The sequence below is a fragment of the Vidua chalybeata genome, chromosome 1 (assembly GCF_026979565.1).
Source record: "Vidua chalybeata isolate OUT-0048 chromosome 1, bVidCha1 merged haplotype, whole genome shotgun sequence".
NCBI lineage: Eukaryota > Metazoa > Chordata > Aves > Passeriformes > Viduidae > Vidua > Vidua chalybeata.
Genome location: NC_071530.1, coordinates 9,671,467 through 9,688,712, shown reverse-complemented (window position 1 = coordinate 9,688,712; position 17,246 = coordinate 9,671,467). Strand labels below are relative to the sequence as shown.

Sequence of the window (17,246 nt, the reverse complement as noted above, 5' to 3'; positions counted from 1 at the left end):
TTTCCTTGTCTTAGCAAGTTAGTTAATCCCTTACTTTTAAGAGTTGGAGGGAACACTGGATTCATACTTAAAATGTTAATTGGACTGTATGTAAATTTCAGCTAAGGGTGCTCAGAAAGGAAATGCATTGTCTGCACTTGTAAACTATCACTATTTATTGTATCTGAGTTTCATGCTAAGCTTGTACGTGATGAATATTACAACTTCTATATTATGGTATTTATCTCTTTCTCTAGAGAGAGGTGGCTTTTGTGCTCCAGTGTTGCTGTGTGCTCTAAAAGAAATTATTGAAGCTTCTTTAAATCAGAATACTGAGACAGAGGAAGTGACAAATCTTTTCCACACTCTGCAGAATGTCTTTCAGAAAATTTTAGAATGTGTGGCACATAGACTTAAGAAAGAACAGGAAGAAGGAATTCAGGTATCATATTACAGTTCAAAATGCTATGTAACTGCTAATGTGTTGATGAATCCATAATTTTTATGCCAAGGGGTATACTTACACACTTCGAGGTTGTTACCTTGCTATTACTAACTGCATGGGTAGACATGTGATTAAATTTTCTGTTAAATTTTCTAAGTTTTCTTGCTACCAATTTTTTTGTCCATTTTGGTCTCATCATGACAAAAGAACCAGTAAATTGCAGAACAAATGCATTCTGTTGCCAATGATCCTGGACCATGCTGGTACTTCTACGTTGCTAATCTTATCTGCAATTAGATGAACTTCCTCAATTCAGAGCAGAGGATTTGTTTATATATATTATGATCTTGGAAGGAGGAGAAGTTTTCTTTATTATTTATTTCTTTTAGCCTGAATGATACCAACTTCAAAATATGTGTGATGTTCTAAAATTCTTGAAAATCTCACATCTTCACAGGAAGGTAGACTTCTTGTCTACTAAAGCAGATAGTAAATAGTAATAAAATGGGTGTATCACTGAGAAATTTGATGATCTACTTTTCAGGATTTCCGAAAAACATTCAGTTCTTTTTTGTAAGAACCACTGCTTTATTTGTTTCTCAAATTTATGAGTAGACTTCCAGGTGTTGCTGATTCCCCCTCTGATCCCAAGTGACTAGAATACCTCAAGAGCTTTCAAGGTGTGTTCTGCACTTCACAGAGAGGCTTGCTAGTATATTTCAGTTATACTCAAGCAGTCTGAAAAAACAGATGTGTTTTTTCTTTTTGGTTTTAGTTGATTCACTCTATTCAGATGCCTCTTGGAGAATTCATCCATGCACTGCAGTGCTGGCATTCCTCATTCCCAGCAGTTCACCAGGGTGTACTCTCCACTCTCCTGGCTGCAATAGTAGCAGAGATAAATTGTGTGCTACAGAAGGTAAAGTTAATCCTGATTTTTTTTCTATTTAACGCCTTTTTGCTTTTTAAATGTTATGTTGGAACGACATAGCTTTATTCAGAAAATTGATCTTTGTACTGCAGATGAGGATTTTTTGTGTGTTGGCATGGAACAAACAGGAAAGTTTACTTGCTATAATTTCGTATTAGAGATCATCTCTCAGATTTCTGACTACAGCTGTGAAAGAACAGACTTGTCCTGATACCTATTTCAGTATCTGCCTCTGACAGGAGAGCTTAGCAGTTAGGCAGTGTTGGGGATTAATAACGTGGGTTCTGGAATATTCCCTCACTGCTTTTGTACTGGCTCTGGCTGGGAAGGAGTCAGCTTTCCTCTCTGCAGTCCCCGTGCTGCTGTGGTTGGCATTTGTGGCCAAGACATTGTTGAGGACACACCAGTTTGTTTTGGCTGTTGCTGAGAGTGCTTTGCAGAGTGTCAGTGTTTCCCTGGTTCCTTCACACTAGAAAAAGTAAGGCTGTCGGTGGGCAAGAGGCTGAGAGTGAGCACAGCTGAGACCATGGGCCCAAACTGATCAAAGGCTTGTGCCACACCATGCAGTGTTGTGTTCAGCAATTAGAGCTCAGGGGAAGGAGGAGGACAGGGGCTTGTTCTAAACCTACCTCACTTTATCCCACCCAGCATTAGGGAATTTTGGGAGTAAGCCCTGATGTGTGACAGATTCCCATTCGCTATTCTTGGAATGGTCCCAGAAGGTTCTGTAGTCCTGTTTCAAAGCAGGCTGATGCCCTGCTTGGCACTGATCACTTGTGCATTCTCTGCTTCCATAGAGAGACAGTTCATGTGCTGCATCTTTTTTTTTTTTGTTGTTCCTTTGGTTTTTGTGCACAGGATTTCCAAATACCTGATCTGTGTTGCTTTGGAAAGTAAAGAAAGTCTGTAATGCTGAAAAGAATGTGTAGACAGAGATTATTTCATGTTCTGAAAGTCCCAGGAAACACAACTGTCCTTGAAGGAGAAGGGCAACATTCCCACCCCATTTTTCTAATGCAGGTAGTGTTAGGAGCAAATATGATTAGTAAGATTGGAAGCTTTGAGAACTAAAAAGGAAGAGTAGAGGCTGTACTTTTGCCGTGGGTTCTGCATGTGTCAGAAACAGCAAGAAACAGTTGCCAGAAGGAACCACAGAACAGCTTCCAAGGTTCGGTTACAGGAGGCACTGAAGGTGACCCAGCTGTTTGCCTGCAGATGTTGATGTATCAGCTGAGAGGCTGTGGGGTGACAGGTGCCCTTTACAGATGATGCAGAGTAAACAAACATTTCTGGGTTTGAATATACTGGAGATTCGTACTCATAGATTGAGTGTTCATTCCAGTCACTCATCTGAGCTGGGGTTTTCCCTGCCCCTGGGTTGTTGTAAATCAAAATTCAGTTCTAACTAAACATTTGTCATCTATTCAGAGCTTTATACCAAAAAGAGCAGGTATCCAGAAAATCACTGTCACTGAAGTTATATTTAGAAATCATGGATGCACACTTGAACTTGGAGCCACAGAGGGGACTCATTTCTGTTTAATAGGCTGTGCCTTTATAAAGAGTGACCACCAGTGTAGTTTAATGAAACTTCTAGTGAAAGCAACTGCAGAGAATATTTGCCTTGGTACAAATACTGTTTATGTGGTTTAGTTTCAGTTTTACTAATTTAAATTAGTTTTGTTTATTTGGACACAACACAGATTAAAGCTATTCAAAGAATACTTGTGAATGTTCCAATTGTTTTAAGGATCGGTCCTGGTTAGTGTAATTATTGAAAGACAATATTCTGCATAGATATCTTTCTTGAGCTACAATGGTTGTTGTCTTTTTTCTTTTTTAGGCTTCCAGTGAAAGAGACTTGATTATGCCAAAGACTATTTCAGATCTTCCCCCTCTTTCAAGCAGTTTAATGGCTGTAATTATGAAGTCAGTTAATGTTGTCAGGTAAATGTTTCTATATTAATTTTTCCAAGGTTTTTGCTAGTATAGAACTGTTGTCAGTAAAATTTTAATTTCTAAATTCAAATTAATTTTGAAGAACTAGTTGATTTCTAAATTTATCTGGACTGTTTAATAATCCCTTTTTCTTGACATATTGCCTGTAGGTATTGATTGCTGGGGTTGAGTCCATTTTTTTAACCAAGAGTGCTTCTTATTTACAAGACTGTTAATCATGATGAGTTTTTTAATCATACATCTTGGCTTGCTTCTTTCATAAGATACTTATAAAGCTGAGTCTCCAACACAGAGATATTAAGACGAGAGAAAATATTTGACAGAAATAGAATTAATCCTTTGGTTGAACATCTCCAACAAGGTGACATGGACCTATGGCTGTATTAAAGTCACAACATCAAAATAGAAAGTATCTGAGTGCTAAAAGCCTCCAAAAGTGAGCTTTTGTTATTTATCTTTTAATACTTAAACTAGAGGGGGGAGGGTATTTGCTCTATTTAGTGGAGGCCCTAAATATCTTTTAAAATTGTCACAACTGAATTCCATTTTGAATTTCAATTTTTCTTAACATGACTGTACACACTAGACTTGCTTTAAATTATAAAGGGCCGTAGAAGTCCTATTGCTCTCCCTGACTTACCACAACTAATTCCTCTTCTTAACTTCTTCATCTGACAGGCACTGCCTGTCTCTGCTGTCATGAGGTGTTTTTTTTCTTCTCAATCCTTGTCTAATTCTAGTTGAACTTGCAAAACAAAAGACTCCAGAGACTCCAGCAATAGTCCGACTAATCCAAATCTTGCTCTTCCATGAGGCAGCAACTCAAGGTGCTCTCTTCTAGTGAGAAAATTATTTTACACATGTCTTTTCAAAAGAGATGAAGAAAAACAGTTAATTTTTCTGAAACTTTTTCTTGTAGTAATTTAGGTGAATCTTGTCCATTCATGGTGGAGAAAACTGCAAGTTTGAGCCAAATTGTTTCTCAATACTTGGGAAAAAATGTATCTTCTGGTATTTATCTTTCTGGGGCAAAGATTTAGAGATAGATTCCATCTGGTTCTACTGGTGCCTCAGAATTGAGACTACTTTTAAGGCTCTTTTATAAATCTGTATTGATAGGCCATAATCAGAGTTCAGTAGTGAATGGTTCAGTATTTCAGAAATCTTTATGTTAACATGAAAGCCTTTGACGTTACAAAATCTGATGTGAGGCTGTGCTCTGTGAACTCGGTCATCTTGTTCCGAGTTCTGCAGCATCTCTTTTATTTTCAGTACTAACCAGTCAGTCTCTAGCACTGAATTTCAATCCCCCTAACAGTGATAATACTGGGAGGCTTGGCAGTATCTGTCCAATTGTGTGAGTATCCTTCATTTTATTAGGGAACTATCTGTATAGGAACCAATTCCTTACCTCTGAACCTTATATGTATTTTTAAATAGCTTATTGTTCTGTTCTATTTTATCTTTGCCTGCAGGTTCATGTGACCCTTTTCTCAGAGGGAGGTGGGGAAAGGCAGCTTCAGTGAGTCTTGCTACAGATTAATGAAATTCCAGTGTTCCTTCATGGAGGTTAAGAGTGTGCTTAGTGACCCAAACAATGATAACAGAGAAGTCAGGACTCTGATCCCAGTACCGTCCATTAGCAATTTAAGAGCAAGGTGAAATAGAATCAATGCTTGGTCACATTAGTCCACAATGATACAAAGAAACTGAAGCAATGCATGATCAACTTCATAATGCTTATTTCTGAAGCTAAAGATTTTTCATCTTTCTCAGCTCTTAGAAGCAATATTTGAATTTCTGCAAAACGTTTTACTGAATTGGTTCTTAACTGCATATTTCATTTTGATATCTTAGCACAATAAAAGCCTGTAGAAGAATTGAAGTCAGAACTGGCAATGTATGATGTTCAGTTTTCATAACAGATAATAGTATTGCTAAAGCTTTTTTGAAATAGGGAAGGTTTCTGTAACATTCTGCTCTCAGTTTTCCCTTTAGTTCTTCACAGAGCATTTTGCTTTGTGCTCTGAGGAGTATCAGGATTATGGATCTCTTCCATCTCCTGTTTTATCCCTCTTGTTCTTTTATTTTTCTCTTGTTTTGAGAATTGCTTCTGAGTTAAATTTGGGTTTTTTACCACAAACACTAATAACCAGTTAGTTTCCATTCTGTGGTATTGACTTATTCCCTACTGCAGTTTAGTTTGGTTGCTGGACCCATCTGAGACTGTAATTTCATTTTTCTTACCTTGACATATATCCCAAAACACCACTGGAGTTTGCTGGTAATACTTTCATCTCTTGCTAGAAGTCACAAAATCTCTTAAGATACATATTGAGTTAGTATTTTACAAGGAGCTGCTGTCATGGTTCTGTTATTCTGTCCATAGTTTCAGTAACTAAGATGTTGCTGAAAGTGTTTCAGAGCATTGTTTAGTTATAAATTATCCTCACTGGGTTGTAATTGGAAAAATATTTTAATATTTATGAGAAACACATTTAAGGACAAAATGTTAATTAAGCCTGAGTAGGTACTAGCAAACCAATAGAATATATTTTTTCAAACTTCAGTAGAAATTTGAGTTAGAAATTTCAGTACAAATTCTGTGAATTAAATTCCAGTAGAACCAGTAGTTTTTTCATGGATTGACTTTCCTAAAATATACCACAAGCTCTTCACTTCTCTTAACAGCCACTTTTTCTGTTTGCAGACTTTTTTATTTTCTTCCCAAGCAATTTACCATGCTTTGATATTCTCAGATCCAGAGGCAGCACATAGTTTTCAGTTACCCAGTCACACTGCTTTGTCCTGCATGGTATCTGTGAAGCTGTGGTGGCAAACTAGCATAATTACAAACATGTTCTGTTCAGTTCTATTTTGAAAGAAATGTGGTTTATAACGTATTTTTTCTTTATTTTTTCCTTAGGTCAATTTTAAATGAATTAATGGAGTGCATTCTCTCTGAAGAAATTGAAGGGATTTTTAGTCTAACTGCTACTGTCTGCATTGTGATTATAATTAAAGGTCAGTTAAAACATTTTTGTCCTTTTTCCATCTTTCTTTTTATGTACTACATTGAAATACACAGTAATTAATCCAGGACAGTGAAAAAATCCAATTTAATATCTAATCTTCCATTAAGCAATCTTTTATGTTTAAAGTTATTCTCTGAAAATATGGAAGGGTGGGGTTGTTGATAAATTATTATTTTTGTTCAATATTTCAACTCATATATTTGTTGTTGATAAATTATTATTTTTGTCCAACATTTCAACTCATTTCAAATAGGTAAGCACAAAACTTCACTTCTAAAGGATATTGCACCTGCCATTCAAAGGAAGCTAATAATATGCAAGGATGCTGCCACAGGAGAATCCAGCAGCACTGAAAGGTGGGTGTGCTGTAGGAAAGGAGCACTGTGCGCTCCTGTCCCCTCTCTGCAATAATTGCCTCTGTTCTGTACTTACATAACACTGTTAGAGTGCTCTGAGTGATTGATGGCAAGGTTTAAAATACTGGGGGGGGGGGAGGAAAGTGGGCTGTATTGAGCCCAGCACAGTATTAAATTTCCTGCCCTTATATCTGCTGTGATTGCAATCTTTACATATTTAGCTTCGGCCTTTTTTCATTTAATTTGAATGTGTTATCACTTGATCCTGTATATTGCAGGATTCACTTCTGAAATCCAGGTCTGTTTGCAGCAAGGGTAGAACAAAACAAATAGTCCAGTTACTATTTCTTAATACTAGAAGATTTTTCTCCCACTTTGGCATAAGGCATAGGAATCCAAATCTATGCAGGCAGTAAAAATTTAACTGAATATAACAATGTCTTAGAGACTTTCCACGGGTGATTTTGCTCTTTTTGTTGAGGGGGGATTTCAAGTGTCATATCTTGTGTATCTTTTGTGAAAAGTTTTTTGTAAGTGATTGGCTGCATTGTATTTGCAATTGGTTATCTCAAGCCTGTCGAGAGAATCATGATGAATGCTTTAGCCTTTCGTGTCTCAAACTTGCTTAAGTCTTACAATTTGTGAGCATCTGATTTCTGCCTAGTTATTGAACTGCCCATGGAATCAAAAAGTGTGCAAAGGAGATATTATAAGCACAAATACAGAATGTGAAGAAACCAGACTGGGGTTAGAGGCATTAATCCAAAATTACTGAGAAAATTTGCAATGCATCACAGAGGCCTGAACATGCAGAGGCCCTTGCAGTCTTTTGTTCTTCAAAGTAGTGATCCTTACATTGAATCAAACAATGGATGTAGAATAGACAGACTTTAAAATATAGAACAGAGACTCCCAAACAAGCAAAAAATCCCATTGTTTAGGAACCTCATTGTATAGGAGCTTCATTTACTCAACAGTTTATTGCACAGCTCTCCTCGCCTGAGCACACATCCCCAGTGTGCTCTTCTTATGGATCCTTGGCCTGAGGCACGTTGTTCCCTGGCATTTTAGTGACTTGACATAGACATTGGTGGCTGAGCTGTGCCTCCGTCCAGAGGATGGTGCTCTGGGTCCCTTCCAGTACCTGAAAGAAGCCTGCAGGAAAGCTGGAGAGTTGCTTAGCTGTGAACAAAATGTCCTTTGGTCAGGAGCTAGTTTAGAAACAAAATCAAACACAAATAAACAAAACCCCATTCCTTTCCCCATGAAATTACTTTACAATGGGTTGCCAAGTGTTCTACTAGAATATCTTTAACAACAATAATAATAATAATTATTATTATTATTATCTGGAAAAGAAGGAGAGCAGCAGGGTATTGTGTTTCAGATTGCACTTCTTCTAATCAAGACAGTAGGAAAAGCTGTGAAATTAAAGTGAATCTTAACGTGATTAAATACATAGGCACATTAAAGTGAATAACTGCTGCCACTTGAGAGCACTAGTGACTATAAATTTCAGTGAGAACACAGATAATTGCTTTATGAATCTATATGATTGTCTCTGCCCAGTGAACTGGGACAAATCAACCTGCATGTTGGGGCAGATGAAGAGTATAAGATGCTACACGGTGTTTTAATTTCGTGATAGATGAGTGGCTACCTTTGTATAATACCAACCCAGGAGGCAATTGCAGACAAAATTCAAGGGTTAGGGATATGAATATGATAATGGGAATTTTTTTTTTCTAGGAATCTGAATTGCCACCATGATAAAATTCAGAAGCTATCATAGAGCTTTGCAGAATTTAGGGGGGATTTCATATTTGTACAGTTATGCTGGGGAATTTTTCCCTCCAGAAGGGTAAAATAGTTGATGCTGGAAAGAGGTTTGAAGGAAGTTCTGCAGTGATCAGGTTTTGCACGATGAATTAAAGTGTGTTTGCAGTGTCACAGCCAAGATACAACGTCAGACTGGACCGGGCCTCTGGTGGCTTTTGATGTGTCATTTGTAGTGCTCTGCTGCTTGTGTGCTAATGTAGCTAAAATGTGATTACACATGGTGTAAAGCATGCACTATTGTTTGTAAACTATTTACTCATCCTACTCTGCTTACCAAACACCAAATTTTAGTTATGGTATGCTGCAAGCTAGATCTCTGGTCATTAATTTGAAGGCAGTCCTCTAACACACATGACTGTGCTGCTGCTGCTGGCTAAAATACTGGGTTTTAACTTATTCTTAATAATATTACTATTTTTTGCTTCTGAATGCATTATCTCCTAATAACTCCTTGAGGGATTATTTTATTCAATACCCAGGTATACCAGGAAATGGTGACATTCTTTAATTTCCCAAGAGAACTGGTGTTCTGTGCCAGCATCTTAACTTCAGACTTAGGAGTAATCTCTTACGTATTAGCAATGAAAGAAAAAAGTAAAAAAGCTGTCTGGTGTGGTAATTAAGGTGCTGCCCTCATACAAGGAATTGGTGCACTAATTTAGAAGCAAAACTTTTCACTGCAATTTACTTTTCCCTCTTCAGCTGAGCTAGTGGTTTCAGATAGTCCTGTGGGTCTGTGTTTTAAAAATGCTGTTCAGTGCATTTAAAAATTCTGGACAACATACTGTGTATTGAGAGAATTTCCTCAAGAGTAATGGCACACATATTAGTTTATAAAATGCAAATATTTATGCCTAACAAAAAAAATGCAGATAAAGCTGTCAAAGCAGTCATTTGGAGGCTAGATAAAAATGTCTCACATTCTGTAAAACCTAATGTGCTATACGATAATAACTTTTACTTAATACTGTGTATTTACTTTATTTAGCATTTTGATATATGAATGTTAGAATTTAAATTTAGCTAATGGCTGTGCTGATTTTTTTTTTTTTTTTTAGTATTATCATTTAGCTAGTTCCCAAATTCTTAATTGCACTTTCATTGCATCTGTAAATTATGGCTCTTGAATTGTTTTGGTGTATAACTCTGGGTAAGATTTCTCTGCCTGCCATCTTTAAGTTCCCTAGAAAGATACTTGGTAAAACTGACTTCATCTTGTCCGTTTAGGAGGAGCACAGTTATCCCAAGTGATGGCTTTTGGCCAACGTGCCAATGGTCCCACATTACAAATCCATTGGGTTTTTAGCCTTAAACTGTAAGGAAATAAAATTTCTACAAAGCAGCATTGTGCCTAAACCCACAGAACTTAACTAATTATCCTAATTCTGTAGCACCTTGTAACACTACCTTTAGTTGACACTGGAGTTTCATCCTGGCTTAAAGGCTGTGGCACTGCAGAGAGGAGTGTGAGATCAGTCAGAGTGGGACTGAGAGGAGTGTGAGGGCAGCTCGAGGAGGCAGCTGCTAGTAAGGATAACATCGAAAGCTCAGGCTTGGAAAAATGTTGTCACGGGTGAGAAGAAAAATTATAAAGGCTGGAGAGTGAGAGAGAAATCAGGAAAGTAAAAGAATGAAAAGTGGTCTTGGAATTAATTACCTGTAAAGATTTCACTGTTTTGTTTGAACAGAAGAGTAACAATGCTGTGCAGAAAACGAGTGGGTTTTTTAACTAGATGATGAAATATTAGAAAATGTGCTTGAATTGACATAGTAATTTAAACTGGTTTGCTGTTGATTATTCTAAAGACAGAGATGATCAGCAGAAAAATTGAAAAGTTGAAAGAAAAAGAATCCAGCTATTTCAAAAGTAATTTGTAAAGGCATTTTAATAAACTAATATGGACTAACTGGTCGAAGAAATCATGTGGTAGCCTGTACTCTGAGAATCAAATAGTTGAGGATTGACTTGGCATTTAGCATTTCTAATTCTGTTATGCATTGTTTTATGCCATTTCAGATTCCTGTATGAATCATCTCTGAAAATTTTGGATGAGTTTTTGAATCCTTGAAGTTTTTGTTATGAAAATTGAGAGATGTATTGCTTTGTAAAAAACTTACCTTGTAAACTTGTGAATTGCTTAATATTGTTTTCTGTTAATCTGTACATTTAAAGGAAGCAAAATGTATAAAAGTGTGTACAGACATTATGTAATGTAAAGATTTTTCAACAGCTGCAAAGGGGTTATTCTGTATACAAATGTCTTCTTGGGGGGAATGTAAAATCAGAATTTTTGTATCTTTGTTTTTGTAAAACAAATAATAATTGTATCATAGATACTCTTGAGACTGAAGTTGCATGTAACCTCAGTTCCTGGGAGGACTAGAGCATATTCCTAGGGGTTATGGAAATGAATCTTATTTTGAGATATGTGAGGGTCAAAATAGTGATTGAGAATAGCCATCATGGCTTTACCAGGGGCAAACTCTGCCTAACCAACCTGACTTCCCTCCCTTTTGTAGAAGAGAGAGCACAGCATGTCCTGTTTCCTATCCTTGGCAAAGACTTTTACACAGTCTTACACAGTATCCTTACAGCCAAACTGGAGAGAGTTGGGATGGATGGGTAGACTTGGAAGATGAGTGGAAAACTGGCTGGACCATCAGAGTGGAGGAATAATCTGCTAAGGAGTGAGATTGGCAGCTGTGGCACTGCTGAGGGCGGGCCCTGCTGCCAGGGTAGGTTGGTGACAGGGTGAGCAGCAGATGACAGCAGCTGGGAGCCACAGCTGACACTGAGGGGCATCTCCTGATGTTCAGCAAAGACCTGGAGCTGATGGGACAAATCTTGCACCACCCACACAGGCATCTGCATGAGAGCAACTTCTTGCTGCCTGCACCGGCCTGCAGGAGGGTAAAGGAAAGACTTTCCCCAGAGATGAATGAAGGAGAATGTGAGGCTGCAGAAACAATTTGAGCAAGAGAATTTCTTGTTGGACATGAAAAACAATCATTATGAGAGGGAAATGGAACTGGAAGAGGTTGCTCAGAAAGCTTGTGGAATACCCATCCTTGGAGATGTGCAGAACTTGGCTGACAAGGAGGGAGGGCTCTGACCTTCCATGGTGTTACAGCTTTGGAGTTAACCCGGCTGAGCTAGGGATTGGACCAGATTCTCCCCTGAGCTTCTTCATAACTTGAATATTTGGGTGATTCAGTGCCCAGTACACTGGGGGGAAATGTCTTAACTATTAAACATAGGCTTGAGTAATATATAAATTGTTTTATATTTAGCTATTTTTAAAAATTATACCTATTTTGATCAGTTAGTACTAACAATGCCGATAATGCAGGCATCTAAGCCACTTATTTTCTTCATGCAAACAGATGCTCTGCCAATGATGCCTTGTGAAGGCTGTCCTAGAATAGAGGCTAGACATTGTTAAAGGAATAAAGTAGGCATTTATAAAAGGCCTCAATGGATACACCTTGGGCAGTACAAGAGCCCAGCCGGGGCTACATCCAAGATGAAACCGAAATGGCCACAAATTGTGAAGAAAAGAGATAAAAATAAAGGGAAATAGAACCACCCAGCCAGTCCCTGGGCAGTGCCCTCTCCACAACCTCCCCCCCAGTTTATTGCTGAGCATGATGCCAGATGGTGTCAGACATCACTTTGGTCACTTGGTGTCCCCTGTCCCAGCTGTGTCCTCTCCAGCCTCCTTAGGTGTGGGGTGAGAAGCAGAGAGGCCATGATGCTGTGTAAGCCCTGCTCAGCAGTAGCTAAAACATCCCTGTGTTGTCAGCACTATCTGCAGCACAGATCTGAAATACAGCCCTATACCAGCTACTGTGAAGGAATTTATCTCAGCCAGAACCACAGCTCCTGATGCTTTAGTTTTGTCTGGTTTAGGAGATTTAATCGGAATTTCCAGAAAACGATTCATCCACAGAACAAAGTCACATCCTCCAGCTTAGACCTGGAGGCCTGCACATGAAGCTCTTGGTTATCTACAATTAAATGAAGTAATTCTCAGGGTGGGCCTGTGCCAATGGCTATTGAGTCTCCTATGTTACTGAGTGGTACTGACACTGAAGTTAACCAATCTAGCCAAATTAAGACAGGCTCTTCATTCTTGATTAAGATTTGTGCAAAGCTGTACCTCCCATCTGTCTAAACAAGCATCTACTCTGCTGGTTTTCTTTCCATGGTAAGAGACTAAGATTTTTTTCAATATCTGCTGTCAGTGCAAACATCAGACCCATACCTGGGTCGATACATAAAACTTCCTTACTGGATAAAAGCTGTTTTACCTGGAATGTTGATATTTAAAAGCAATACAGTTCTTAATAAACTGGCAAACTTTGCAACAGGATAGTCTGTGTGTGCATGGATTCATGAGTTCCAGATTTACCTCCTCCACAACAGTGGCCTGACCAAAGGAACTAATGCTGCCCCAGCAGGTAGCTGCAAATCTGCCAACTGTTTATCTATCAGCATCTTTATAAAAACTGTGTTCTTTGGCTTTCATTCTTCTACATCTGTTAACAGGCAGGTGTTCTGGTAATGACCTTTTAAATCTTCTGATTATACAAATTACTCAATGAATATGTAAATAAGTTTCTTTTTTTTGCTTCTCATTCTCTCAGTATTTGCTCATATCATTAGATTAGAAAGCAATCCAAATTTACTGCCTTGTTTTCCGTCAGTGTATAGTTTTGGTTTTTTCCTGGAATTCATGGTACAGATGCAATAGCCGTGTCAGCTAGGAAGGAAATAAAAGGCCATTCCATCAACATAAGAAATATATGGATTTCCTTTGAAGAACTCAGAGGTGATACTGCTAGGTAGGGTAAAATACTTAAAGATACACCTTTGTCTTCCTGATGGCTGGTACTCAAGTGATTCTTAAGAGGATTGAAATAATTTTCTGTTAGTCCTGCAGCTGGTGAATGTATTTCAGCTCAATTTCTAGTCCAGCTCTACTAAACTGCTCTGCCATGAAAAATCATTGGCTTTCTGCAACACAAATAATGGTGGTGGCATTCCTTGAGTCAAGGCCTATCAGGGCTTTCTCCTTAGGCCTTTATGGCAAATTTCACAAGAATATTGGAGAGGTTCTATGTTTCACTTGCTGTTCTCATTGCAAACTTAATCTTGCAAAAATTTAAATCTACATTCTCCTTCTGTTTGGAAGAGTCAAATAAATAGGACATTTCTTAAGCTGTTACCTTTTGTAAGCCTGTAAAACAGATTTGTTTCATCTTATTAATCAAAAGTGCTCTTGGGGAAGAGGTGTTGTTCTTTGGGTATGTTTGAAAACTTGCCTTAATCTTTGAGATCTGTTCAGCTTTTTGAAGAAGTTGAACCTGACTTTGATTAATAAAATTGCTTGAAAAATGAGCAAGAAATCACCAGTCTATGACACTCCTTTGGGCACTGGCACTGGCAGGTGCTGGTGATGAAGAGCCGCCCACAGAAGAAACATTCTGGACACAGTTGTACCTGTGAGGGCCATGTCAGGAGCTCTTCCCTTTGTGCATATGCATTCAGGATCAATGAGACTGAAGAATAAATAACTTTAAATAACTTTAAACTACTTTCAGTAATCAACATTGTTTGTAAGGACTTGGGCCCTTTTTGTAATGACAATGTTCATTTGCTTTGTTGTCTGGATGGGAAACAAAGCCCTGCATCTGCCACCTATCACAGCTTCAACTTGTGAGCTAAGGAAAACCAGGAGAAATTCTCAAGCTTCTTCCTTAGCAAATAAATGTCTTCAGGTATGGATCCAAGCACACAAACCTTCAGAATAGCCAGGGAAGTTAAAAAAATTCTACCTTGCACCTGTTGTTTACTTCATGAGAGCTGCAACTCACTTTATATTTAAACTCCCATGTGCTGCTCTCAAGTGTTCTGAGGTCTTTTGACTTTCAGAAGGAAATCAGACTAATTTTGACAAAATCTTTCACCTTACCTGAAGGATGCTTAGTGACGGACACTCCTGATAATGACTGTGATGTGAAACCATGACACACAGCAGTGAACTTCTCATATTCTTTGCTGGTCTGCTCCAGTGTCTTGCAGACCAAGACCATTGCAGAGTCCAGCGGTGCCTGTGCCAATCTAGGAGCCCCCGTTGTGGCAGCTGCCCATGTCTGAGAGAAGAGCATGGCTTAGCAGTGGCACCTGGACAACCAGCTGGCCAAGGGCAGCTTTCAGGAACAGCTGCAGAAATTTCCACTGGAGGCCAGCAGTTCTTCAGGTTCATTAAGCCCTTGCAAATAGGCACAGATCTTGCCTAATCTCTGGATAAGAATTCTTGGTCCTGCGCTCTGTGTGGCTGCTTGTCTGAGCGTGACCTGAGGCAGAGCCCCAGGCTTCCAGCAGTGCTGTAGCTTTGGCTTTCATTTACTCAGCAGTCACTGGGGGGGTTTCACTTGGTTAGGGTGTTCAGCATAGATGTGTTCTGGGTCTTCTCTAATCAGCATCCTTTATCTCTCCAGTTCCATATCATGGTTCTAGAAAAGTTGCAAAAATTATTTGCTGTGGCACTCAGGAAATTTCACTCTGTGTATCTGTCACCACTGTTTGAAAAGAGTGTGGCAGTAGGAGTTCTGTTACTTTTATTTTGTTACTGCTCATAACTCTAGTAAGCAAAAGCTGTTACCAATCTTTTTCTCTTGTGTCATTATTTTTAACCAGAGGACCACCTTTTTCTTAGAACTTAGTTCTCAAACACATGATGTAACAATTGTTTATTTCATGGTGCTTGCATTACTTAAAATGACAATTTTCTAGATTCTTCCTATGTAAAATTCTAGTATTTTGTTTTATACTCTGTCAACTTGTCCCAGTTTCAAATATATGTTCAATTTTTTTCTGCTGTCATTAATGAAAATATTAAATAAGATGCTGTTCCAAAATATCATTAGTAATTACTTTTCAGCCTAATCTAGTTCCCTCTTCCGTTCAGTTGGTTCCTTACCCATCTTACTACACTTACAATAAATCCTTGTCTTGGGTTAATACATTTTTATTATGCTGCAGTAGCAGATGCTCTGCTGTAAAGCCTTACATTTTAAGCAGGTACATTTTAGCAGTTCTTGCTGGAGAGGTACCTGAATCCTGTGTGACCCCATGCCCACATCAAAGGACATAGAGGATAGAGCCAGCCCAGCCTCCTTCAGAGTTCTCTGCAATGTGCAATGATGTGTGCTTCCTGCCTTTTGGGGTAATTATTAAACATTTAGATAAACTGTTTATGTTAGCTCAGCTTCCATCTGAATAAAGAATATTGATTTGGCTATTTTTTTTGTTGTTGTTGTTTCCTACTATTGACATCTTTACTTACCCATTGCCTAAAATTGTACCTGAGCACAAGCTTCTTAGTGAGAAATTCAGGCTTCATGCACAGGCCTTTTTGAAATCTTGCCATGGTTATTAAAAATAGATGTTTGCAACTTTATTTTCTCAGAACAGCCTCTAAAGGAAAAATACAGCATCTGTAAGAGCCTACAAATTCAATTAGACCAGTCTAGGACAGTACTGAGAAACAAAACAAAACAAAACAAAAATCAAAACCCAAAGTAACTCTACTTCCTGCTCTAGTTCTGGCTATTTAAGGACAATTTGACTTTCCTGCATTGATGGAAAAGCTCCTTTGACAGGATAGGCTCCTTTTACTGATCACACTGCCAAAAACTGTGTTCTTTCTTCCATCGTCCTCCATGGTGGACACTACCAATACACAGGATAATGAAAAGGCTTTTACTCTCAGTATTTTCTCAGTTCTGCACAAAGAGAAGTTCTAAGGCTTGTTCTGTATTTAAAAGTGGTCCTTTATTAAAGGGGATCATCCTTCCTGACAAAAATCGTTGCCTTTCTCTTCTGTCCCCAGTTTCCCTCTCATGGGCTGCTCACTTGGTCTGCAGGACAGTGGTTTTCATGGGTCTGTCCCCCCATGATGTGTAAAACACTTGTTTGCCAGTGCCTGAGCTGGTCTCTGGGCACAGAAGATGAGTTTGCCTTGTGTACAAGAGCTGCTGGGAAATGTGCAATGACCACAACAACCTATATTCAAACTCAAAGACCGTAGCAAAAATGTCTGAGATGGACACTGCGTGGTGCCCTCTATGTCCCAAGAATCTAATTTTTAAATGAAAGAAGTTAATGGTGGCTTTGCCATATTCCAGATCAGATTTTTTTTCATTTTGTGTCTCCTATTGTGTCTCCTATTGTCAGAATTTTAAAAGTTAATGTTATGCTAGGGCTCAAAAAGAATACAAAACCAGTCTACGTGCTATGAAATTGAGAACTGTTTGATGCAAGAAAAAGCTCAAGGATCTGATTACAGCCTCCTGGTTCCCTGATTTGATCTGCACTGGAATTGACAGCAAACTTTGGTTCCTAAGCCATCCATCACAGGTCAGCCAGCCTCTGGGGGATTTTTATCTTCCCAGTTGAGATCACAGAGCCTTAAACTGCCTGAGTAGCACATAGAGATCAGGGAACCTAGCCTGCAGTTTTTAATTTATCAGTGGATCATGATGCATTGATTGAATGCTTAAAAGCAGGCCTGTTCCAGGGTGATCTAATATTAGAAAGCACTCTGTGCTATCTGATGAGACTCTCCTGGGCAATTAGCACATCTGAACAGGTGTGATGCTTTTGACTCTGGAACTAAACTGACTGTGGAAAAAAA

General features: G+C 38.6%; 1 protein-coding gene across 6 annotated transcripts in view; it reads left to right on the top strand.

Moving 5' to 3' along the window:
• NCAPG2 (non-SMC condensin II complex subunit G2) overlaps positions 1-17,246 on the top strand; it is a 219,928-nt gene that overhangs the window by 31,230 nt on the left and 171,452 nt on the right. For 3 of the 6 annotated variants that reach the window (XM_053934850.1, XM_053934874.1, XM_053934841.1), the window contains 6 exons: positions 237-421; positions 1,200-1,343; positions 3,199-3,302; positions 6,241-6,338; positions 6,603-6,705; positions 10,562-15,854. In XM_053934850.1, the coding sequence (XP_053790825.1) occupies positions 237-421; positions 1,200-1,343; positions 3,199-3,302; positions 6,241-6,338; positions 6,603-6,705; positions 10,562-10,613 (686 nt within the window). In that variant the 3' untranslated portion in view covers positions 10,614-15,854. Of the gene's footprint in view, positions 1-236; positions 422-1,199; positions 1,344-3,198; positions 3,303-4,789; positions 4,973-6,240; positions 6,339-6,602; positions 6,706-10,561; positions 15,855-17,246 lie in introns of those variants that run through there. The other 3 variants (XM_053934859.1, XM_053934867.1, XR_008429247.1) reach the window with 2 other exon arrangements.